Source organism: Hypanus sabinus, chromosome 3, assembly GCF_030144855.1.
Source record: "Hypanus sabinus isolate sHypSab1 chromosome 3, sHypSab1.hap1, whole genome shotgun sequence".
Lineage (NCBI taxonomy): Eukaryota > Metazoa > Chordata > Chondrichthyes > Myliobatiformes > Dasyatidae > Hypanus > Hypanus sabinus.
In genome coordinates this window covers 63,952,633-63,979,846 of record NC_082708.1, presented here as the reverse complement: position 1 = coordinate 63,979,846, position 27,214 = coordinate 63,952,633, and the positions used below count along the sequence as shown (strand labels likewise).

The 27,214-nt window shown below is 40.7% G+C and overlaps 1 protein-coding gene across 6 annotated transcripts in view; it reads left to right on the top strand.

Annotated features, from left to right (window-relative positions):
• ccdc90b (coiled-coil domain containing 90B) overlaps positions 1–23,833 on the top strand; it is a 39,890-nt gene extending 16,057 nt beyond the window's left edge. Inside the window, exons 3-10 of one of the 6 annotated variants that reach the window (XM_059964520.1) lie at positions 3,100–3,203; positions 3,860–3,943; positions 5,955–6,056; positions 6,833–6,874; positions 6,960–7,031; positions 9,405–9,458; positions 18,259–18,373; positions 23,696–23,833. In XM_059964520.1, the coding sequence (XP_059820503.1) occupies positions 3,100–3,203; positions 3,860–3,943; positions 5,955–6,056; positions 6,833–6,874; positions 6,960–7,031; positions 9,405–9,458; positions 18,259–18,373; positions 23,696–23,754 (632 nt within the window). In that variant the 3' untranslated portion in view covers positions 23,755–23,833. The other 5 variants (XM_059964519.1, XM_059964518.1, XM_059964517.1 and 2 more) reach the window with 5 other exon arrangements.
• The last annotated feature ends 3,381 nt before the right edge of the window (positions 23,834–27,214 follow it).

The window sequence follows — 27,214 nt, the reverse complement described above, 5'->3', positions numbered from 1 at the left end:
AGGGGCCTTTTCTGGGGGCATCTGGTGACTGGTAGTGTTCTACAGATGTTGGTGTTGGGTCTGCTGCTTTTCTTGTTATATGTTAATGATCTGGATTATGGAATCGGTGGCTTTGAAACCAAGTTTGCATAAGATACAAAGATGGATAGAGGAGCAACTAGTGTTAAGGAAGCAGGCAGTGTACAGAAAGACTTGGACACATTAGGAAAATGTGCAACATGGTAGAGGAATTCTTAGGTCGTAGAGCTTATTAATTAGTTTTGAGGGGACGATAATGTCGATTACAGAGCTGTAGTCAATGAAGAGCATCTTGATGTTTGCATCTTCACTGTTCCAGGGCTGAGGGACCAGGCAATGAAATGGAATCTGCCATTAACCTGTTGTGACAGAAGGCAAATTAGAGTGGATCCAAGGGATCCACTGCACTGTCTGCAAAGCCAGTATATCCTTCTTCAAGTATGGAGACCAGAACTGCACACAGTACTCCAGGTGCAGTCTCACCTGTATATAGTTGCAGCATGACCTCCCTGCTCTTGAACTCAATCCCTCTAGCAATGAAGGCTAACATTCCGTTTGCCTTCTTAATAACCTGTTGCACTTACAAGCCAACTTCTCACGATTCATGCACAAGCACTCCCAAATCCATCTGCACAATAGCATGCCACAATCTTTTCTCATGGATTCTCGGGCAGGAGTTGATACGTTTCATCTAATATGCCAAAGAATGATGTTATGGATGAAATGGGAGGTGAGGACCTCGATAAAATCACTGTCACTAAAGAGATAGTGATGAGCAAACTAGAGGAAGATAAGTCCCCTGGTCCTGATGGGATGCATCCCAGGGTGCTGAGGGAATTGGTGGAAGTTATAGTAGAGGCCTTGGTAATCATTTATCAAAATTCTCTAGACTTTGTGCTGTTCCCAGCGGATTGTAAGACAGCAAATGTCACGCCACTTTTTTTAAAAGGATGTAGGCAAAAGACGGGCAACTGTAGGCCAGTTATCTTAACACCTATAGTTGGGGAAAATGCTTGAAGCTGTGATTAAGGAAGAAATAGTGAAACATTTAGAAAGGAGTGGTTCTATTAGACAGATGCAGCATAGATTCAGAAAGGGCAGGTCCTGTTTGGCAAACTTACTGGAGTTCTTTGAGGACATAATGAGTGCAGTGGATAAAGGGGAACAGGTGGATGTCGTATACTTGGATTTCCCGAAGACGTTCGATAAGGTGCCACACAAGAGACTTATAAATAAGATACGGATGCGTGGAGTCGGAGTAAGTGTCTTGGTATGAATGGTGAATTGGTTAACCAATAGAAGGCAGAGAGTTGGTATAAATGGGTGTTTCTCCGGTTGGCAGTCAGTGGTGAGTGGGGTGCCACAGGGGTTGGTGCTGGGCCCGCAGCTATTTAACATTTACATTGATGATTTGGAAGAGGGGACTGAGTGTGGCATAGCAAAATTTGCTGATGACACGAAACTGAGTGGAAAAGCAAATTGTACTGAGGATGTGGAGAGTCTGCAGAGGGATATAGATAGGTCAAGTGAGTGGGCCAAGGTCCGGCAGATGGAATACAACATTGGTAAATGCGAGATCATCCACTTTGGAATGAATAATAGAAGAGCAGATTATTTTTTAAATGGTGGAAGATTGCAGCATGCTATTGTGCAGATGGATTTGGGAGTGCTTGTGCGTGAATCGTAAGAAGTTGGCTTGTAGGTACAACAGGTATTAAGAAGGCAAACGGAATGTTAGCCTTCATTGCTAGAGGGATTGAGTTCAAGAGCAGGGAGGTCATGCTGCAACTATATACTGGTGAGACTGCACCTGAAGTACTGTGTGCAGTTCTGGTCTCCATACTTGAAGAAGGATATACTGGCTTTGGAGACAGTGCAGAAGAGGTTCACCAGGTTAATTCCAGAGATGAAGGGGTTAACTTATGAGGAGAGATTGAGTCACCTGGGACTATACTCTCTGGAATTCTGGAGAATGAGAGGAATGAGAGAATAGAAACATACAAAATTTTGAAAGAGATAGGTAAGATAGAAATAGAAAAGCTGTTTCCATTGGTAGCTGAGACTAGAACTAGGGGACATTACCTGAAGAATCAGGGGAGTAGATTTAGGACGGAGATGAGGAGAAACTGCTTTTCCCAGAGAGTGGTGAATCTGTGGAATTCTCTGCCCAGGGAAGCAGTTGAGGCTTCTTCACTAAACATATTTAAGATACAGTTAGATAATTTTTACATAGTAGGAGAATTAAGGGTTATGGGGAAAAGGTAGGTAGATGGAGCTGAGTTTAAGCACAGATCAGCCATGATCTTATTGAATGGTGGGGCAGGCTCGATGGGCTGTATGGCCCACTCCTGCTCTTATTTCTTATGTTCTTATCACCAACCTCTCAAGGCACTTCATTATAGTAAATGTAAGTGTTCTTGGACACTAGTCATTGAGGCAGGTTGCCTCAGTCTTCTTGGGGACCAACATAATTGAGCTGCTTGAAGGAAGTGGGTATCTCAGACCGCTGAAATGAGAAAATAAAGATATCAGTAAACCCTCCAGCCACTTGGTTAGCACAGGTCTTCAGTTAAGTAGAGGATGATAGGTTCTTGATTAGTAACAGCATCAAAGGTTTTGGGGAGAAGGCCGGAGAATAGGGTTGAGAGGGGAAGTAAAGCAGCCATGATCAAATGGTGGAGTAGACCCACTGGGTTGAATGGTCTAATTCTACTCCTGTGTCTTATGGTCTAAAAGTCACTAGAGAGCATTGGTTTAATATGAGAAGGGAAAAATTAAAAGGGACTCATGGATCAAGTTCAGACAGATAATGGTGCATATACGGTATGGAACAAGCTGCCATAGACAGTAGTTGAGGCAGGTATAATAATAAAATTATAAAGCCACTTGAGAAGGTACTGTACCTTGATAGGAAATATTTGGAGGGGTTTAGGCTAAACACTGTCAAATGAGCCAGCTTGGGTGTGCACTTTAGATGGCATGGACAAGTCAGGCCAAAGAGCCTGTTTCTGTGTGTATTGTTCTGTCTAAATCATTATTCTAGTTGGAATTATTTTTAAATTTTCTCTTTTTTATGACTAGGTTTTTCAAAAGAGCAAGCAGAGGCTATAGTTACAATAATAGCAAATATAACCAATGCAAATATGGAATCCACATACAGGGATTTGGTAACTAAAGCACAACAGGTAGGTACATCACATGTGAGACTGTTTTTTCAAAACTGATTATTAAAGATGTACTTTTGTAATGTTCAAATGCATTTTGAACAGTCTGAACGTGACTCAATGTGGTATGTACAAACACTATGGACAAGGTTGGCGCCTAATATGTGAGGAAAATAGATTTAATTAAAATAACTAATGAAAAACAAATCAGGTTGATGTCCCTTTTCCTGTAAATCATTGATAGTAAGGAAACAAATGCTGAGACAAGAGCCTGAGGGCTCAGGGAATAAACCAGTCAGAACGGATTTCTGTAAAAATGTGTTTTGTAGCTATCTATTTCTCTGCATCTCTCTGTGTACTTTTCCCTTATTTGCCATCTACTGATTCAAATTTTGCTTTTTTAATTTCTTGGTTGTTATTTATGTTCTGTCTCTCCCGTGATCTGTCTGGAGTTTATGAAGGCAGATGTTCCACTGCTTCTCACTGGATCAGTGATACTGTGGCTCTAAGTGGCCCAATCTCCATCATTGGACAGCAGTGTTAACCTTAAACCTGCGTCGAGTGAATGTGTGGCCAGGTTCACCACCATACCACGGGTTCCCTGTTTCACTGCAAGCACACATTTGTTTCTAATGTACAACGATGTCTACTTAAGTGCCAATCTTTCTCCTTAACAGATAAAGAAACGTAAGCATGATTACTGTGGGGTGTTTTTTTTTGCTTTATCATCTCAAGAATCTATTCCTTTGGTTGTCGCAGTTGTAAGTATTAAAATACAAAGTTGTATCTTTTAGATATATCATATTATAAGGACCCAACTGACTATAAAGGTTGCACTTAATTAGGTTAATTACCACTGTATATTGCCCCTAGGGTATAGGCGCGTGTTTGAGCCTGGAGGACGTTGATAATTTAATGTAGGAGAGTGTGAGGACATGTACTTTGGTAAAGGGATTCTAAAGGCAATGTGGTACAGTAGCACTGTGGTTAGCACAGTGCTCTGACTTACAGACAACCCGGGTTCAGTTCCCGCCACTGCCTGAAAGGAGTTTGTGCGTTCTCCCTGCGACCACGTGGGTTTCCTCTGGATGCTCCAGTTTCCTCCCACAGTCCAAAGATGTACCATTTGGTAGGTTAATTCGTCATTGTAAATTGTCTCCTGATTAGGCTCAGATTAAATCGGGATTACTGGGTAGTGCAGTTTGACAGGTCGGAACTGTACCTCATCTCAATAAATAAGTAAGTAAGAAAATAAAAGATGAACATAAGTGAATGGTTTGGGGTTGGTGTGCTGAAGGGGCTGTCCCCAAGCTGAATTTCTCCTTGATTATCACGATTTCACCATGTCTCATTTCTTGGGAAGGTGATGGTGATCCTGACTTGTAGATCGTGATCATTTCTGGGCCAGTCTTGTCCCCATAATAGTTTTCCTTGCATCAGTAATAGCAAAAAAACCCAGCATTGTACGAGATGTTTTGTGGAGGAGGGGAGAGATTTGTGATTGATGCTGCTCCAGAACAATTTGCTGTTTCATTCAATTTTTTTCTGTAAAGGTTCCAAGGTTTTGAATTACTAAATTACACTTGGCAGCTTGCTTTAGTTTCTGTCTTGCTTACTGCTAACCTTGTTTAGCTTTTTTACGGATACAGTAAGCAACAGTGGTGATGAATATACTGTTACACTTCAGACCGGAGCTTTGCTTATTGTGGTGAGTCTTTTGTCGAGAGGTGAAATACAGCAGCAAGACTGTAACCATTGTGTTAATCTAGTTGCATCTTCCTTCCTCCCACCTTCTCTCCCCATTCCACATGAATCTTCTTGGCATTACACTTGAAAGTTAAAATATTCTCATTGGAAATTAATTCTATCTGGCCTTTGTGTCCTGATCTGAATGTAGTCCTGCTCCTAATCTAATTAGTTTATGTCAATTTGCTGTAAGGAATGACATAAAAGGAACTTAAACTTGTTAGTGAACAACTCACATCTGGTCTATTGTATGAAAGCAATGCCTCTCATACAGTTGGTTGGCTCACGGACGATGCCAATGTCCTAAGGATCTGGTTCAGTAATATCCCACACATTGCAAAAATTGGCCTCCAGCTACTTCCACCAGTGACCTGTCATCTGTAGTCACCCAAATATCAGATGTTTTTTTCCATTGCTGACCATTTTGCTTAGTGCCATCTTCATGGGAATGCTGTGAAAGCAATAACAGATCTTCCATTCAATTGGTATAATTTAGTCAACCTTTAATTAAAGCTGTGTTCTGATACGGATCACTTGTATACAGTAAAACTTCATTAATCTGACAAGTGGTGCTGGGTCAGCAGATTTTCTGAACCATCTGATATAATTTTGTCGATATTCCAATAAACATTGAATTCATTTAACATCAACTTAACTCTTAAATTCACACTAACACAGTGAATGCGGTATGTGCAAGGAAGAGAGCCTAAGTTTTCAAAGAAGGGCAGCCAATATAACCAGGGTGAATTTAAAGGGAGCACAGGAGACCTGGGGCCCTGGCAAGCACAAGGGAGCTGGAGACCTGGGGCCCCCATGAACAGAAATCACAGACGTCTGAAGAGCCCAACGCCAGACCACCGGGATCTTCCGGTGATGGAACATGCCGAATGATGTGGGAGGGAAATGAGATCTTTGAACATTGGTGGAGCTGACACCTATGGTCAAGGCAGAACGTGAAACTTACCAGTTCATTCATCTCTCAGTCCGCAAAACTGAACACTTGTATGGAATGTTTCTTTCTTTCAGGAATTAATGCTGCATCAAATCATGGCCCATTTAGACTCGATAAGAAAGGATATGGTTATTCTTGAGAAAAGTGAATTTTCAAGCCTGAGGATGGAAAATGAGGTATGATGTGACTTCAAACGGTACGGTATCACTAGTATACTATGAATTAAATACTGAATGAACTGAGACCAGGGTCTGGAAAGGTTTGCTTACCCTGCTTCATACTGTGTCCTGACACTACTGACTTTAGGTCTTGATGTGTAACCACAACAAGCTCCTAGATTATGGAACTGGCTTCTTTCAATGTTTAAAGACAGTCCTTGACATCATTTGGATGTGATTCTCCTTTGTGGCTGAATATTTTTTTAAGAGGAGAGAGATAATTGAAGTGTTTTTTAGAATCTATGCACTTGATTCAGCTCTTATCAGGAAGAGGACAGTTTTTTTTAATTAAGTGCGTTTATGATTTTTTTATAATATTTTAATATTTTCCTGTGCTTCTGTTGAGAAAATGTTAATATTTTGAATGGAGAACAGTCAGAAGGATTTAAAGAATGCAATAACTGGCAGATTAAAACAGAGGTGCGCCTTTGCCACTTATCAAAGGATTTCTCAGCAGTTTCGCGTGAGGTCTCGTCCAGCTCACTGATTCGATCTGATTACATTGGATGGAACTCTGTCTCTATTCAGAACTTCCCAATTGTCTCCAGGCTGTGCTCAGTGAACAGGGCAAGATCCGGTCAAGTACTTGCCGATTGAGATTCCGAGAGATTAGCAGGCAGTGGGCCCTGCTCAACAAAATATGGATCGTTATTTAAATAAGACATGAGCTTTGATTACTTCTTGACATATTGGAAATCTTCCTTGACATATTGGAACTCTCTTTTTTTCATTAGAAAATAAAAATTGAATTGGAACACGTGAAACAACAGCTAACGGTAAGTTACTGTTTGACTATTACAAGTACAGACCATGTTTTTCTGGTTTTGATTGCCAGTGTTCATTTCAATATTGGTTTTATAGGATGAAGTTAAGAAAATCAGAAATGATACAAAACTGGACATGAACTTGGAGAAAAGCAGAATTATGGACTTGGTAATATATTGTTGACACTAATGTTGGCTTGTAGCTATTTCATGTTTGTTTGCTGTCATTGTTTAAAAAGTACCCTTTAATTTAATACATCACCTTCCCATGTTTTACATGGGGAAAGTGTAGTATTGAGCTTCAGCAAATTTGAGAGATGCAACAAAAACTAAAGGAGGGGGGAGTGTCATATGAGGAAAGAAAAGGGGGCAGAATAGAGGAGGTAAACATTGATAAAGATTAGCTTTACTTATCACATGTACTTCGAAACACACAGTAATATGCGCTGTCTGCATCAAATCAAATTAGTGAGGATTGTGTTGAGCAACCTGCAAGTGATAGCACACTTCTGGCACCAAAATAACGTGCCCACAATTTACGAACCCTAGCCTAGGTCTGTAGAATGTGTCAGTGGCTGTTCTTTCGCAATCACAAGACCATGTTGGACATTTACAACAACATGTCACTTAATCTATTTTGGCTTCCGCCCTATCGCAGGCATTCACTTTCTTCTCTGGACATCTGCCCCTTCTGTGCATTTCACATACAGTACATCCAGTTTCTAACTTTTCCTGACAAAAGGTAATTGACCTGCTGTGTTCATTCTATTTCTCTCTTCAGAGACGCCACTTGTCACAGGAGCGCAAGATAATAAAGAGTAGGCTGTCAGGCCTCTCAAACCTGTCCTGCTATATTGTATGATCATGGCCTCAAATGGTCTCTGTGCCAGTTCCCTATAATCTTCAATTGCTCACTCTTTCAAATATTAATTTATCTCTACCTTAAATATACCTAAGAATCTGGCCTCCAGCACTCTTAGGATGCAGATAATTCCAGAGATTCTCTATCTTTTGAGAGATGAAATTACAACATATTTTAGTTTTAAATGACTAACACTTTGTTTTGTACCTCTGTTTCCTTGCTCTTGACATCCCACTTGAAAGTGTCCATCAAGCTCCTTTGAGATCATGTAAGTTTGAATAAGGCTGCCCCTCATTCTTCTATACTCCAAGGATTCTACTGTAGATCCTACTGTCTTGTTTCTTTTGATAGGATTACCCTGTCATCCCAGAAATTAACCTGGTAAATCTCCTTTGGGCTGCCTCCAATGCTACTATAATTTCCTTGTCAGTAATGACACCAAAACTTTATACAATACTTCAGGGTAGTCTCAACAACACGTTGCTCAATTTTATAAAACTTCCCTAATCTTTAACCTATTTGCAATAAAAAACCAAGATGCCATTTGTCTTCTTAACTACTGATTGGATTTGTTCTCTGACTTCCTGTGATTTATGAACTAGAACATCTGAATCCCTCTGAGCCTCACTCGTTTGGAGTCTCTCTCAGTTTAGTTAATAATCTTCCTTTCGATTTCCCCCTTTACTGAAGTGTGCAACTTCACACACAATCTCCAATTTACCAGGTTTTCACCCTTCACTCAATTCATCTGTATACTGTTGTGGAACCACACTGTCCCCATTACAAGGTGGCTTTCAACCTATTTCCATTTGATCAGCAAACTTGGAACCATTACATTTCATTCCATCCCCAGTAACAAATGCAAATCATAAACAAATAAGGGTCATGAACTGATCACTGGGTACTCCACTATTACATTCCTCCAGCTTGAAAAGGACTTGCTTATTCCAACTATCTGCTTTCTTCATTCCAGCCAGTTTTCAATCCGTGCTAACACACTTCCTCCTGCTGACTATTCCCAGTGTTATTTCAAATCTTCTTTTATATTTCCAGCATCTGGTGTTGACCAATAACAGATGAATGGTTTTGATATTGAATGTGAAAATATTTTCGAATGGAGACCAGTATATCTCGAGTTTCCCCAAAATATAATAGCAACAACAGTACTATGTCAACCGAGGTCCAGGCTCAAAATTAACTAAGGGTTCAATGTTTACAAATCGAAAAGGAGAGAATGTCAAAAATCAAATCTTATAATAAACATGTATGTGATCCCAACAAAACCTACTTTATTTAGCCAACAGTTCGGTTGATCAGAATATTGCAGAATGACATAATATTCATGCATAGAATATACTTAAATTATCACAGTACATTGTGAGCAGTTATTTTGGCTGGGCAATATGTAACAGGTCATATTTATATCATGTAACACAGTTTTAGTGTTTAATGGATGGTGGAAAATCATTGCTAATTTACAAAGTGGTCTTACAGATGTTTTAGAAAGGTATCCAGTTGCCTACCAGTGGAAATATATAATAGAGCTATTTAACAATTATTTATTTAATTAATAGTTATTTAAAAGAATTGATCTAACAAATGTCAATCTGAAGGATTTTAATTTGAGGAAAAAAGTATAAATATATCACTCCTATATTCATCTTTTTTTCCCCCAATTAGTTTAGAGAGCAAGAGAAGCAGTTAATGACATCTAAAAATGAATTTACTGAAATGGTAAGTGCTTTTAAGAATATTACATGAAAAGTTATTTCTTTGAATATGAAGTGAAGACATCTGTCATAACTTAAAGATTGCTTTGGTGTGAATATGCCCACAGTTCTCGTAACACCACATACTCCTCATTGTGTTTTGTTCATTAGGATAGGGAATATTTGCAGCAAATTAGAGCAGGTAGAAATTATAGAAACAGAAGGGGAGGGGGAAACGATTATAAAACCATCAACAAGCAACTATAAAAAGTGGAAACACACGAAGACTGTGGGAGGAACTCGGCAGATCAGTCAGCATCTATGGAAGTGAATAAACAGTCGGCGTTTGAGTCCTAGACCCTTCATAAGGTCTCATCAAAACTGAACCCAACTAGAGGTGACAAATCAATTCAATTGGATGAAGAGCTTTCAGAAAGTATTTTCCACTCTAATGTGTTCCCCACATGGTAAATGTCCAGAAAATGCCACAGCTACAGCTTGGTTGTTCATTAAACTCAAAAAAAAAGGGTTTAAACTGTAATCTCTGATCTATAAGGTAATTGTTAATAGGTCAACTGTTCTTGAAAAGTGCAATCTTAAACTTTCAAAATTACTGAATTATTGATTTAAAAATCTTTCATTTTAACTACTTCCCATTCTTCCAATATAATCATCTCTTCCCATTTCTCTTACTGCACCCAGTGTGTTTTTTCCTTTAAATTTCTTGTTTGTTCCTGTCTTCAAGTTCTCGGATGCCATTGGTTAAGGGAACATATTTTATCTTGATTTGGTAGTTGTAGTGCACATGAGATCTACCAGAATTATGAAGATGGTGGGATTGATTTGGGCAGTTGGTATTGTTCAAATGATAATTATGAACAAGACTACAAACGTTGGTTCCCTTGGCCACCGTTGGTTATTCATTATTCCCTACATATTGAGCACAGCAGAGATGATAATAAATGAGAAAATCCAGTTGCTCTCTGACATTCAGTGGAATTGCTGTCACTGAATACCATAGTATCAATATTCAGGATAGTGGTGTGGTGGGGAATGTACCATTGAGCAGAAATTGAACTTGAATAGCCATTTAAAATGTAGCAACAAGAGGAGGTCAGAGCCTGGGAATCCTGCAGTGAGTATTTTGCCTCCCAAGATCCCCAAAGCACGTCCACCACCTGCAAGTCTCAGATCAGTGATGGGATACTCTCCACTTCCCTGGATAAATGCATCTTCAACGGCACAAGGAGTTTGGCACCAAGCAGGGCATAGTTGCCCATCTGATAGGTACCCACCCACAATCAGAATCAGTTTGATTATCACTGGCATGTGTCATGAAATTTGTTAACTTAGGAGCAGTAGTTCAATGAAATGCATGATAGAAGAAAATAATGATAAATGAGTAAATCAATTACAGTATATATATATATATATATATATATATATATATATAGAGAGAGAGAGAGAGAGAGAGAGAGAGAATAGATTTAAAATCATGCAAAAAACAAATAATATATATTTAAAAAGCGAGGTAGTGTTCAAGGGTTCAATGTCCATTTAGGAATTGGATGGCAGAGGGGAAGAAGCTGCTCCTGAATTGCTGAGTGTGTGCCTTCAGGCTCCTGTACCTCCTACCTGATGGTAATAGTGAGGAAAGGGCATTCTCTGGGTTCTGACGTTCCTTAATAATGGACACTGCCTTTCTCAGACACTGCTCCTTGAAGATGTCCTGGGTACTTTGTAGGCTAGTACCCAAGATGGAACTGACTGAATTTACAACCTCCTGCAGCTTATTTCGGTCCTGTGCAGTAGCGATTCCCCCATACCAGACATTGATGCAGCCTGTCAGAATACTCTCCACGGTACATCTATAGAAGTTTTGAGTGTATTTGTTGACATACTAAATCTATTCAAGCTCCTAATGAAGTATAGTCTCTGACTTGCCTTCTTTATAACTGAATCGATATGTTGAGACCAGGTTAGGTCCTCAGTGATCTTGACACCTAGGAACTTGAAACTGCTCACTCTCTCCACTTCTGATCCCTCTATGAGGATTGGTATGTGTTCCTTCATCTTACCCTTCCTGAAGTTCACAATCAGCTCTTTCATCTTACTGACATGGAGTGCCAGGTTGTTGTTGCTGTGGCACCACTCCACCAGTTGGCATATCTCACTCCTGTATGCCCTCTCGTCACCACCTGAGATTCTACCGACAATGGTTGTATCATCAGCAAATTTCTAGCTGGTATTTCAGCTATGCCTAACCACACAGTCATGTGTATATAGAGAGTAGAGCAGTGGGCTAAGCACACACCCCTGAGATGCGCCAGTGTTGATCATCAGCAAGGAGGAGATGTTACCAACAATCCGCACAGATTGTGGTCTTCCAGTTAGGAAGTCGATCCATTTGCGGAGGGAGGTACGAAGACCCAGGTTCTGTAACTTCTCAATCAGGATTGTGGGAACGATGATATTACATCCTGAGCTATACTCGATGAACAGCATCCTGACGTACATGTTTGTGTTGTCCAGGTGGTCTAAAGCTGTGCAAAAAGCCATTGAGATTGCTACCATTAACCTATTGTGGCGATAAGCAAATTGCAATGGGTCTGGGTCCTTTCTGAGGCAGGAGTTCAGTCTGGTCGTGACCAACCTCTCAAAGCATTTCGTCACTGTTGATGTGAGTGCTACCGGGCGATAGTCATTAAGGCAGCTTACATTATTCTTCTTCTTAGGTACTAGTATAATTATTACCTTTTTGAAGCAAGTGGGAACTTCCGCCTGTAGCGGTGAGAGGTTGAAAATGTCCTTGAGTACTCCCTCAAGTTGGTTGGCACAGGTTTTCAGAGCCTTACCAGGTACTCCATCAGGACCTTCCACCTTGTGAGGGTTCACTCTCTTTAAAAACAGCCTAACATCAGCCTCTGAGACAAAGATCACAGGGTCATCAGGTTCAGCAGGGATCTTCATAGCTGTAGTTATATTCTCTCTTTCGAAGCAGGCATAGAAGGCGTTGAGTTCATCTGGTAGTGAAGCAATCCTGCTATTCATGCTATTGGGTTTCGCTTTGAAGCAAGTAATATCCTGCAAACCCTGCCAGAGTTGTCATACATCCAATGTTGCCTCCAACCTCATTCGAAATTGTCTCTTCGCCCTTGAAATAGCCCTCCGCAAATCATACCTGGTTTCCTGATACAGGCCTGGGTCACCAGACTTGAATGCCACAGATCTAGCCTTCAGCAGACAACGTACCTCCTGGTTCATCCACAGCTTTTGTTTTGGGAATGTGCAGTAAGTCTTTGTAGGAGCACAGTCGTCCACACAGGTTTTAATGAAGTCGGTAACAACTGCAGCATGCATCCAGGTTCGAAGATGAGTCCTTGACTACAGTCCAGTCCACCAATTCAAAGCAGTCCTGTAGGCACTCCTGGTCCATACCTCTTGGTCCTCACTACTGGTGCTGCAGTCTTCAGTCACTGCCTGTACTCAGGGAGTAGAAGTACAGCCAGGTGATCAGACTTCCCGAAGGGAGGGCGTGGAGTAGCACAGTAGGCATTCTTAATGGTGGTGTAGCAATGGTCCAATGTGTTGTTTCCTCTGGTATTGCAAGTGATCTGTTGATGGTAATTGCTTAGTGATTTTTTTTTTTCAGACTGCCCTGGTTAAAATCCCCTAAACGATGGTGAAAGAGTTAGGGTGCACTGTTTCATGCATGTTGATCCCATTGCTCAGATCATCTAAAGCTTGCTTGACATTGGCCTGAGGTGGAATGTATACTGCTACCAAACTGATCCCGGAAATCTCCCGTGGTAGGTTAAAAGGACGGCTCTTCACTGCTAGATATTCCAGGTCTGGTGAGCAGAATTGGGACAGCACTGATATATTTGTACACCAAGAAGAGTTGATCATGAGGCATACTCCTCCACCTCTGCTTTTGAGAGACTCTGTAGATCTATCCTGACGGTGTATAGTAAACCTTTCGATCTGAATCACTGCATCCGGTACAGAAGGGATTAACCAGGATTCCGTGAAAGAGAGGACACACGTGGACCTAATGTTCCTCTGATTCAGCCCCCTAGCTCTCATCACTCCTTCACTGACACAATAGCAGCAGTTTGCACCATCCATAGGATGTACTGCAGTGAATCACCAAGACTTCTTAAACTGTACCTTCTACGTTCTCTGGAAGGACAAGGGCAACAAAAGTATGGGAACACTTGCAAGCCGTACCTCATACTTACCAGGAAATGTATCTGTGTTCCTTTTAGCCGCGCTGGGTTGATATACTTGCTCTCTCTGGCACGCTCTCACAGCTCAAGAAATACAGAAATTCAAGAAGGAAGCTTCCAAAGCCTTTTTTGAGGGTAATTAGGGATAGGCAATTAAATGCTGGCTTAGCCTACAAAGCCCACAATCCCTTCAATGAACAGGAAGATGATACAATCGGGTCTGTAAATCAAATAAAACCTAAGGAGTACATATATTTATTCCAATAAAATAATTAAGGAATCAAAATTAAAGTTAGATTTCTCTAACTTCCCTTAATGCCCCTCCTCCCCTTCTTACCCCATCCCTTATTTATTTATTCCCCCCCCTTTTTCTTTTCTCTCTGCCCCTCTCACAATCACTCCTTGTCTCTTCTCCATCTCCCTCTGGTGCTCCCCTCCCCCTTTCTTTCTCCCTAGGCCTCCCGTCCCATGATCCTTTCCCTTCTCCAGCTCTGTATCCGTTTTGCCAATCTACTTCCGAGCTCTTAGCTTCATCCCTCCCCCTCCAGCCTTCTCTTATCATTTTGGATTTCCCCCTGCCCCTCCCACTTTCAAATCTCTTACTATCTCTTCTTTAAGTTAGTCCTGACAAAGGGTCTCGGCCCGAAACGTCGACTTTGCTTCTTCCTATAGATGCTGCCTGGCCTGCTGTGTTCCACCAGCATTTTGTGTGTGTTGTTTGAACTTCCAGCATCTACAGATTTCCTCATGTTTGTGAAATTTAAATTTTGGGTTGGGGGAGTCTGGAATGTAGAGGGAATTGGACTGGAGGAATGGAAGTGAAATATTAATTACTTTCTTGTTTTAATAAAATTACCAATAAAAAGTAATGAAAATACAAAAAAATTACAGTTAATATAGTTTAATATTTAATGTTTTCTTGTGGGCATACACAATAACAAGAAACACAATAGAATCAAATCAGATTGTACGCAACAAGATGGACAAACAACAAATTTGCAAAAAACAACAAATTGTGCAACTACAAAAGAGGAAAAAAATAATAAATATGTAAATGAGTAAATACTAAGAACCTGAGGTAAAGAGTCCTTGAAAGTGAGTCCATAGATTTTGGTAACAGTTCAGTGATGGAGTAAGTGAAGGTATCCCTTCTGGTTCCAGAGCCTGATGGTATGGGTCCTGAGGCTCCTGTACCTTCTTCCTGATGACAGTAATGAGAAGAGGACATTACTGGATGGATGGATGTCTTTGATGATTGAGGCTGCTTCCCTGCAATAATGTTCATTGAATTGACTTTATTTCTTACATCCTTTACATCCTTTTCTTACATGTGAGGACTAAAAATCTTTACGTTACGTCTCTGTCTGAGTGTGCAATGTGCAATTATAGTAATTTATAATAAATATGTCAGTGTAACATAGAAATACAGTCAAATCAGTATGAGTTAATCAGTCTGATGGCCTAGTGGAAGAAGCTGTCCTGGAGCCTGTCGGTCCTGACTTTTATGCTGCGGTACCACTTCCCGGATGGTAGCAGTTGAAACAGTTTGTGGTTGGGGTGACGTGGGTCCCCAATGATCCTTTTGGCGTTTTTTTTCACACCTGTCTTTGTAAATGTCCTGAATCATGGGAAGTTCACATCTACAGATGCGCTGGGCTGTCCGCACCACTCTCTGCGGAGTTCTTGCAATTAAGGGAGGTACAATTCCCATACCAGGCAGTGATGCAGCCAGTCAGGATGCTCTCAATTGTGGCCCTGTAGAAAGTTCTTAGGATTTGGGGGCCCACACCAAACTTTCTCAACTGTTTGAGGTGAAAGAGGTGCTGTTGGTACAGCAACTGTACTGTTGGTATGTACAGACTACATGAGATCCTCGGTGATGTGGTTGCCAAGGAACTTAAGGCTGTTCACCCTCTCAACCCCAGATCCATTGATGTCAAAAGGGGTTAGCCTGTCTCCCTTCCTCCTGTAATCCACAACCAGCTCCTTTGTTTTTGCAACATTGAGGGAGAGGTTGTTTTCTTGGCACCACTGTGTCAGAGAGATGACTTTTTCCCTGTAGGCCACCTCACTATTGTTTGAGATTAGGCCAATCAATGTAGTGTCATTGGCAAGTTTAATTAGCAGATTAGAGCTGTGAGTGGCAACACAGTCATGGGTATACAGGGAGTAAGGAAGGGACTTAGTACACAGCCCTGAGGGGCCCCTGTGTTGAGAGTCAGAGGGGTGGAGTTGAGGGAGCCCACTTTTACCACCTGCCAGCAATCTGACAGGAAGTCCAGAATCCAGCTGCACAAGGCAGGGTCAAGCCAAGGTCTCTGAGCTTCTTGTCGAGCCTGGATGGAATTATGGTGTTGAATGCTGAACTGTAGTCCAAGAATAGCATTCTCACATAAGCATCCTTCTTCTCATGTGTAAGGATGATATGTAGAGCTGTGGCTGTTTCATCGTCTGTCGATCGGTTGTATCAGTAGGTCGATTGCAGTGTGGGTGGTAGCATGCTGCAGATGTAATCCTTGACCAGCCTTTCAAAGCATTTGCTTATTATTGAGGTGAGTGTGACAGGACACCAGTCGTTCAGACACGTTACCTTGGTCTTTTTTGGTGCAGTGACAATGGTGGATGATTTGAAGCAGGAGGGCACTCTACACTGGGAGAGGGAGAGATTAAAAATGTCTGTAAACACACCTGAGTACTCACTCTGGGATGTCGTCTGGTCCCGCAGCCTTGTGACTGTACACTCGTTGGAAACATCTGCGTACCTCAGCCTTAGAGATGGCCAGATTGCAAGTTGTAGTGGTGGCTTTCCTCGGAGGCTCAGAGTTAGCTGCACTGAACCGAGCATAAAAGCGTTTGAGCTCATCCGGTAGAGAGGCTGCGATGTTGGCGGCCCCACAGCGTTTGGCTTTGAAGTCTGCAATGGTGTGCAACCCTCGCCAGAAGTCATGTGTACTATCCATTGTAGATAAGCTCAGTGGTGGGGAGGGTCTTACCTGTGATAGACGGCCATAACCACTAGATTTTGTAGGATTTTCCATTCAAGGTCATTGGTGCTCCTGTACCAGCCCATGATGCAACTAGTCAATATACTCTCCACCACACATCTATCGAAGTTTATCAAGCTTTTAGATGTCATGCCAAAGCTTAGAAACATAGAAAACCTATAGCACAATACAGGCCCTTCAGCCCACAATGCTGTGCTGAACATGTACTTACTTTAGAAATTATGACGGGTTATCCATAGCCCTCTGTTTTCTAAGCTCCACATACCTATCCAAGAGTCTCTTAAAAACCCTATTGTATCCACCTCCACCACCATTGTCACTGGCAGCCCATTCCACGCACTCACCACGCTCTGTGAAAAAAAAACCCTGACATCTCCTCTGTACCTACTTCCCAGCACCTTAAAACTGTGCCCAATCGTGTTAGCCATTTCAGCCCTGGGAAGAAGCCTCTGTCTATCCACTCGATCAATGCCTCTCAATCTTCGCAAACTTCAAAGGAAATAGAAGCCCTGCCATGCTTTCTTGGTAATAGCACTAGGAGCTGAACCCAGGACAGATTGTCAGATATGATAACACTGAGGAATTTAAAGATACTGACACTCTCTACCTCTGATCCCACGATGAGGACTGGCTCATGGACTTCCATTTTCCTTCCTCTTTAGTCAATAATCAGCACTTTGGTCTTGCTAACATTGAGTGAGAGGTGGTTGTTGTGGTACCATTCAGGCAGATTTTCAATCTCCCTCTATGCTGATTTGCCACCACCTTTGATTCAGTCAACGACAGTGGTATCATCAGCAAACTTGTGGCATTAAAGCTGTGCTTAGCCTCACAGTCACAAGAATAAAGTGAGTCGAGTAGCAGCCTTGTTGTGCATCTGTACAAATGGAGACTGTGGAGGCGAGGCTGTTGCCAATCCAAACTGACTGGGGTCTGCAAGTGAGGAAATCGAAGATCCAATTGCACAGGGAGGTATTGAGGCCAAGGTCTTGGTAGTTATTGATTAGTCTTGAGTCATGATGGTATTGAATGCCTAGCCGTAGTCCATAAAGAGCATCCTGATGTATACATCTTTGCTATCCAGATGTTCCAGGGTTGAGTGAAGATCCAATGAGATGGCATCAGGTATGAATCTGTTGTTCCAATAGGCAAATTGGAACAGATCTAAGTTGCTTCTCTGGCTGGAGGTGATATCTTTCATCTCCAACCTCTCATCACTGTGGATATAAGTGCTACTGGACGATAGTTAATGGTACGTATTACCACGTTGTACTTGGGCACCCAGATAATTGAAGCCTGCATAAAGCAGATGGGTCCCTCCGACTGCCGACATGAGAGGTTAGAGATATCCGTTGTAATATAGAACCTGCCATTGCTAATAGCAGAGGCTTACATGACTACAGGCAATTACCCCATTGGTCACATAAGCCTCTGCTATTAGCAATGCAGGTAATGACCAAATAATTGGTTTTCCAATAGTTGCTTACTGTTACCAAGTCCTCCTCAAGGAAGATGGGAAATTAATCTCCTTGGAATACAATAGTATTGCCATCTGTAGATTGATTTCTGGTGTGTTTTTTTAATTTTGCAGAATTCAGACACGGACCGTGCAATAACTGAAACAAACAAAAAAATTGACACAGATGTGGCTTCACTTAAGACCATGTTGGAATCTCTTAAACTGGAAACAATGAGGTATCTTGCAGGTAGGATTATGGAAATGGTTAAATATATGAACTTAAAATGATCCCTATCCTGTATTTCATTTGGGAGAAGGACGGGGGAGAAGATGATAAGAGAGAGATTAAGAGATTTACTTTTGTTGTCACATGTACATCGAAACTTACAGTGAATTGCATCATTTGCATCAAATCAAATTAGTGTGGATTGTGCTGAGAAGCCAGCAGGAGCCGTGCTATGTTTGATATAATTGTAGCATTCTGGCAAGGGGCCAAAATGGGCACTACATTGTGTAGCTTGGACAGTTTGGCATTTTGCTTGCATAGCGTAACGTCTGTGCAATCCTCATTTTTTAACATCGGTACAACAAGCCTTTTCAGAGTGATTTTCATTTTTACATATTTCTTGCTGCTGGTATATTCAGGCTCTTGTGAAGCCTGATACTGCACAGCCCCATTAAGAAAGCACAAACTTTCCTGTAACTATTCCTCAAGTTTTTAGAAGTGTTTTGCAACTAAATAAATTATATTTAAAGTGATGTGGTGCACTAAAGCTACTTAGATTTTTGAGAGTGCCATCTGATTATTTTAATAACCCATGAGTTCCAGTATTAACTGATAAATTTCCAGCTGAAAATCAAGGAACCATATTAACTTTGTGCAAAGGTACCTAATTTAGCATTCTTAATGTTTAATTGTAATAGAATTTCTTCAAAATGTGTTGGTGTTTATGCATGATATTTGCCAAAAGTGTTTTCATGACCTTTCAAACATTTCTGGCTGATCCATTCGATTGGTTGATCTGTTTGGTGGACTCTGCACTGGGGACACCGAAGTTCTATACGTAAAGTTTATATGGGTTTGTAGTAATTAATGTTCAAAGGTTTTGGTGTGCTTTTATTTGGTCCTTGGAAACAGTATAACTAGGGAAAAGATACTGCACCTTTGGCAATTCTTTTACAAAAAATAAATAAATTGCAGGATGCAAATCCAGGGTTTGGGACTGCAGTTGTATTTAAATAAATGTTAAGTAGAATTTACATAAGGACCAGAGCTCACATTTTCTGACAACTCATCCCAAAATATTAATAGTTGAGGTTGCAATCTTCCATCTGCTCCTATGAATTTGTCCTGGGTGGAAAGGGTGAGTGAAGGTCAGGTCAGAGATAAGAAGAATTAATGTTGTGTAGAGCAGGAAATAACAATGCTTATGTGGCATCATATTTACATATAAAAATATTGTCCTTCAATAATAGAATATAGAACAAACATAGGAACATAGAGTCAGTAAAAGGAATGATATTTGTCCAGTGCAGGGCTTGTCCCTGGGCCACTGAGACAATTAATTGTATTATAAATTACATTTAGCCATCCATATTGTTGCCCATTTCCTTCAAAACAGTAAGATTTTTAAAATCTTTATCGTATTGTTAAATATTTCTGAAAGGTCACTACTGGCACCACATGCCCCATTCCCGCTTCTTTTAGACTATAAGGATTACATTTCTAGAATGGTTTGTCTTTTTCTACTTCATTATATAATCTCTATTTTCTTGTTTATGATGAAAGTGAATTTATGAAGAACACCCTGGTTTTGTTTGGTCCTTCTCTCCAAGAGTGTTTCCCTCAATCATTCCAGTGATTACTTACCATTTCAATTGTCATCGTAAGCATTTATAGCATGAAATTGACTCTTCTGGGGAAAACTAGCAAGCTCCTGCAATTCTCTTGTTGCTCAGCAGATGCTTTGCAGCTTGTGAGAAATAGAAAATTTCTTACCCCTTGCTGGCTAATTACAAGAAAACCATATCACTGAAACAAACCATTTTTACAATGTGTCAGTGGTCTTCTTCCACGATTATCATTTTTATCTGAAAACGATAAATTGGGAAAACATGCACAATTAGTAATTATCATCAGTGCTACACTTTATGTGACAGCTTGAAGTTTTTGAGTTAAATGATTAAGTGACAGACGTATAATACATTATTCCCGAAACTATTTGTCTTTTTCATCCCAATTGATCCAAACATTACCGGTGAATCACTGGCTTTCTGAGAAAGGAGCAATTCCTTTCCTCTGACTTCCTGGTCAAGCTCCAGGGCCAAAATGTTTTAACTTAACGGGGCTTAAAAACAAACTGCTGGAGGTATATAGTAGATCAGGCACCAACTGGATGAAGGGGCTAGATACAAAATGTTGAATGTTCAATTCCCTCCACAGATGCTGCCTGACTCGCTGATTTCCTCTAGCAGTTTGTGTTTTGCTCCTGATTCCAGTTTCTGCAGTCTCTTGTACCTTTCTATCCTAAAGGGGAAAGTGGTTCTAATCTTGTAGTAATGATATAATCGCGGTCGCACACTACATGTGGGCTATACATTTAACCAATATCCCATTACTTGGTTATTTGTCCAGTTTCTATTCTGATACAGGGATTATCCATTAGTAATGATTATCAGTTAGGCACAGAGAGAATCAGTATTTACTGCAAGTACCATTGTGGACTTAGTTCACAAGCATGTGAATTTACACAACCCAATACCTGCATGTGCACCTACTGAGTTTCCCTGAACAGTAAAGGAATAGAAAAGTAACACCCAGGAAAGGAGTCTGCATTGGCCAGGTGTTCCTCATGTTCCCAATCTAATCTCCACATGTCCAGGGGGTACTCCACATCTGCAGTGGTTGCTGATTTATGTTCAAAACCTCTGCTTTTGTACTCTTTCCTTACCATTTCAAATGTCACATTGGCTGTAGGTTATCAGAATGACCTATTTCACCATCTTATTGGCTGTGGTCCAAACCAGCATCCATTTATTCCCCTCTTCCGCAAGTAACAACTGATAATTTATGGCTGTTTATTCTAAATCAGTTAACAAACCAGTAACCAGTTTGACTCACTCAGGGGAGACACAGACCCCACCTTTCATAAACCTGCATGTATTATCATACCAAAGAAAACCTCAGAAATAACTTGTTATTTGGAAATTATCTTTAATCCAACAGATTACCTGGAGCATCATTATGTCTACTTTAAATCACTGATTCAGCTGAACAAAACCAGTTCACAAAATGGAGGATACAGAGCAGCTTCACAAAACAGCAGTCTCCATTCCTTTGACCTCATGGCAAAATCAAAGACAACTGGTCTTTCTACTTCCACTGTCCTTGATTCAATAGGTACATTTAATGTCAGAGAAATGTATACAATATACATCCTGAAATTCTTTTTCTTCGCAAGCATCTCCAAAAACGAGTGCCCCAAAGAATGAATGACAGTTAAATGTTAGAATCCCAAAGCCCCCCCAGCTCCCCTCTCCCACGCATAAGCAGCAGCAAAGTGACAACCCCACCCCACCAGCAAAAAGGCATTGGCACCCCCCCCCCCCCCACCGAGCACTCAAGTGTGCAGCAAACCATCAATAAAGACACAGATGTGGTACCCCCAAGACTACTCATTCACCCGGTAATTCGACATACCTCAGGCTCTCTCTCTCTCCCTATAAGGGAAAACGAGGTGTCCCTATTTCACAGTGAGAGGGGAGTCATAACAAAGATCTTCGCTGATTTATGGCATTAAAAGTCTGTTGCATCGCTTTTTTTTTTAGCTCTGTGCCCAAAGAACTCGGGTCTCTGGGCACACAGCCAGCAGCCAGTGTACTCCCTCAACACATCAGGCGGCAGCACTAGCCTTGAATCCACCCACCTCCTGAGCCACAAAGATCCAGCGCCCTGAATGCGCTCTTGTCTTCCAGGCCGCATCCTTGGCATATCAAAAAGCATCTAGTCGTGAGGCCCCGAGAGCTGGCCCCATTGCTGCAAAGAACCGAAGTCAGCATGTAACTCCAGGTCAGAGTCTTCAAAAAAACCTTGAAAGGGAAAAAAAGAGGTATCAAAGATAGAAATAGAGCTGTTTCTGAAGGAGCAAGCAAAGGAGTCGCCGTTAGGCGCCACCATCCTCCTAAGCTTCGTTCAAATTCACTGATTTTTAGGCTGTAGGTCTTTCTGGCCAACAATTTTCTTCGACCTTTGTGCTGCAATATTTATCTTTAATATATAAAATATCCATATTCTATATTCTGAAGATTATATTTATAGATTAAAGACAATCTAATCTACATCACCTAGGCTATTATTTTATCAGGTTGGGATACTTTTTGAGGTTGCCAATGCATTTCCAAACTTTTATTAAATGTGTGGTGACAAAATTCAAATATTAGTTTCCCATGCATTGGTTCAGAACACCAAGTAATGTTGTGATAGTTTGACATGCAACTAAAACCTTTTACTACAATCATCAGCATTAGATTGACAAACCAACAGAATAAACCAGCTATTAAAATAATAAATTGTATTGAATTTTAATTTACCAATTTGCAATTGCATGTGCACCCCACAACTGAAGCAGATTTGTAATCTAACCCTTCCCTGTATAAAGGGTTGGGCATTGCAGGTTAAAAGGACAAGTTTTGTGCTGTAGTCTTCTACTTGATTGAAACTTCTAGAGTTCACTTTTACCAAAATCTTTTACAGCCAGTTAACACGAGTTGCCTCTGTCTTCAAGCATTGAGTGTAAACTTCAGTAAAATATTTACCAAGGGTGTGGACTTTGGCCTGTGAACATGCTCAGGCACAAGTAATACCTGCATATTGCAGTTCAACTACTCATCTTGGGTGACTCTTGGTCCCGAAATGAAGTCACCATAGGTTCTGATCCTCGTGCAGTAAGTGCGTTGGAAATGAAATGCAGTATTGGGGTGAACTCCACATGGTGCCTGACCTGCAATCCTCAAATGCTGGAGTCTCGAGCACCAGTCAGCTGGAGGAATTCATGCAACATCAGACCTGCTGGGTGGGGTTTCAATCCCAAACATTGATAATTCCTGTTCTCCTACAGATGCTGCATGACGGCTGGGTTCCTCCAGCAGACTGGTTGTTGGTGCAGATTCCAGGAACTGCAGTCCCTTGTGTCTGCAAGATTGATAACATGTTGGGCAATGGCATATTCCATTTTAAAACCAAGTTTTCACTAAGAGTGATTCCGTCTTCGACCCATTGATTAATGTTGTGGTTTGCAAATGTGAAGTGTAAGTTCCTATGGGTAACTAGATTCATGAGGGTTCCACAGTTTCTCATTTATAGAATCAATGACAGTATCAAAGACAGCAAAACATAATATGCTCTAATGTTAGTGAAATTGTTCATCAGTGCTCTCACCCCGTCCAACACTGTCACTTTAAGTATGCATTTAAACTTCGTCCATCCATCCATCTGAAATAACATGATTTGGAGTTTAAAGAAAAATGTAAATATACTGAATTGTTTCTTTTTCCTTTATAATTTCTTCAGCATCTGTCTTCACGTGCCTAGCAATAGCCTTGGGATTTTATCGCTTGTGGCAAAAATAGAAGATGAGATGTGACGTTCGGCTATGACTTGGAAGAAATTCTTGAAATGGATCCCTTCACAATCATCCTGAAAAATTCCCGATAATACATTAGGATTACTCCTCGATTGGGAGAGATCATCAGAGATCATAATTGTTCAGTTGGAGTAATTTGAGGAGGTATCAGTGGAGTATTATTATTGTTCTTACAGACCAATCCAAAACAGTGGAGTACAAATCTCTCTTACTGTTAAGACCGTAAGGTATCAGAGTAGAATTTGGCCATTTGGCTCGTTAAGTCTGCTTCACCATTTCACCATCCCTCTCAACCTGATTCTCCTGCCTTCTCCCTGCAGCCTTTTGATGCAGTGACTAATCAAGAACCTATCAACCTCCACCTTAACTATACGCAGTGACAGGCATGCACAGTTGTTTCTGGCAATGAATTCCACAGATTCACCACCCTCTGGCTAAAGAAGTTTTTCCTCATCTTTATTCAATTTGGATGTCTTTCAATCCTAAGGCTGTGCCCTCTAGTCCTAGACTTCCTCCACTATAGGAAACATCCTCTCCACATCCACTTTATCCAGACCTTTCAATATTTCATAGGTTTCAAAAACATTCACCTAAACTTCAACAAGTGTGTGCTCAGAGCCATCAAACACTGCTGATGTGTTAAACCGTACTTTCCTGGGATTATTCGCATGAGCTTCTGCTGGTCCTTCTCCAATGCCAGCTCATCTTTTTATTTAGATAAGGGATCCAAAACTGCTCACAAGTGCAATCCAAACAATGCCTTATAAAGCCTAAATGTTATATTCTTGCTTTCATATTTTAGTATTTTCAAAATGAATGCTAACATTGCATTTGTCTTTCTTACTGCTAACTCATCCTGGAAGATAACCTGGAAGATGACAACTCCCAATTCCCTCTACACCTGTGAATTTAGAATTTTCTTCCCATTTAGAAAATAGTCCACACCTTTATACCTTGCGACAAAGTGCATGACTATGCACTTCCCTATATTATACTACAATTGCCACTTCTGATTTTAAAGTCCTGGGTGAAGTTTTTGCATATTAATAACACGTTGCCTGACCCAAGAGGGCTGTTGTCACAAGATTGTATTTTTTTGTAGCTTAATTAAGTGCTTATAAATGTGTTGAGCATAGTGGGTGCTGTATTAAGGCTGGATACCTTGGTATTTCTGTATGTTTTATCTTGCACAGCTGTGATGCTGAAGCTAGAAATTTTTTTTTTGTATTTTGTTTCAAAAGTACTACAAAATAACAAGAATGGATAGGCCAGTATGTAGCAACAGTTGCCATGTAACCATGGAAACAACTACAGCATGGGTTGAAACGACCAGTTATCTTGCTGCAAGACATTTGTTTATTAAATGGACTTCGAAAACTCTTGAGAAATGGCAACAAATAAACTGTATTCTTCAGAGAATGGACAGTTTAGAACAAAGTCAGTAATGTTTGTGGAGAAACTATCACGGTGAATATCTTCTGGAATAATTATTTCAAAGGCTCATTTTATTATCAAAGTGTGTATTCATCTCTGAGATTCATCTTCATATCACTGTGGAGAAGGTACTTCAGTCATACCACCTAGTCCTGCCGAAGAGTTTCGGCCTGAAACGTTGACTGTACTCTTCCTAGATGCTGAGTTCCTGCAGGATTTTGTGTGTGAACACAGAACATTGAGATTTGCCACACATTACAGGCGTGTGTTGCTCAGATACCCAGGATCTGCAGATTTTCTCGTTAGTCATATCACTACGTTTACTTTTGACACCCAAGATAAATGCTGCTTTAGAACACGTTCTTTTAAATAGTAAATGTCAGGAAAACCAGACTCTGAAGAAGAATTAAAGGGAGGGATTGAAGACCACAATTTCCAGGTCTGCCACTATGTCTATTCATTTGGACACAGTGCAGTGACTGTGCGTAGAATGACCTGTAAATGACACAACAGTCCTAGCTAAGATAAGCTAGGTGTCTGGACGCCCCAAGGCAGGAACTGACAACATTGTGTTAATTAGACTCTTTTATGTACACATTTGAATGCTTTCTCACCTCCACTGTTACAATTGATTGGCAGAAACTACTAATGCCTCCTTTTGCATTTCTGTATTTTCAACTTAACCTGTTTGAATGAACTTGTCTCAAGGATCATAATGAAGCTGAATTTCTTTCATGTAATTTATTTCTATTCAGCAAGGACCAATGGTAGGCAGCTTCACTCAAATTGATCTGAAAGTCTAAAGAGCTCAGGCTAATGGAGAAAAGTTATCACAGATCAGCGTTCATCAAAGCTCTTAACTACATCTCCCAAAATCCTTGTTCCTCTGCACCTGCCTCTCATTGTTTGTGATCCTTTCTCTCCTGGGATTTTATTTGCAAAAATAGTGTACTGAAATAGTAAACTGAAGTGCTTCACAACATATTCCTTTAAAATGGTCTGAAATGTGCACTGTACTAAATTCAATAACACATATTTAACAGGGATTTCCATTCAAATTTGCTGCTGTAAAGATGTTTACTGAAGTTGCATGGTTTTACATTATTATGAATGAACCCAAGAGCAGATGTGTGCTGTAACATTTATAGACAAAGTAAGTTCCATCTCAGTACATAACGAGATGTAGGTCATTGCTATACTTATGGAGATGGTTTGTAACACATTCACACATGATCCTCATTCATTTTCCACTATGTCCTAGGATATAAACACATAATTATGGTTTCAGTTCTCAACTTTGAGGAATATTGGCTGCCTGCCATAACACATTTGCTAATGTATTCAATCCTAGTTTATCAGCATTGGTGTTGCAGCCAAATTCAGAAACAATGAAGAAATATAGATTTATATCCTGTAAGGCTGTTTGCGTGGCTAGTCACTACAACTCCCCACCTTTGAAAACCCATACGTTATCTCTGTTTGTAACATCCTTCCATTCAAATTAACTTTGACATCCATTGTACTTATGTGCAGTGATAGGATTTTCAATGCTGCGACTGCTGGCTTGCCCTGTTGTGATTGGACATTACAGTTCTACTGTCTTACCACCAGGTGACTCTACATCACAGGCTTACCAAGTAGTTTTTATATAATACTGTAAGCTCAAGTGTATCAATGTCATCACAGGAGTATTTCAGTATATGAGTGGATTTTATTTCAGGGCTTTCTTGATTTACCCTGCCACCTGTTAGTTATACTATGTAGGGTCTATCACTTTTTAATCCAGGCAAGCTGTAGGCCAGGCTGGCACGACTTATGACCCATGGGTCACATTCAGTTGCCCTGGAGACCAAGGCTAGGTAAACAGATCATCCCAGTGGTCTACTGGCATGCATTTTACCCTGTTTCTGTGTGGAAAGCTGTGTTGTCTGAGATAGTTAAACAGAGCAGCCTTGTGCATACTTGATCTCTTTTAACCAATACATAAACTTGATTGGAGAATTTTTTTCTAA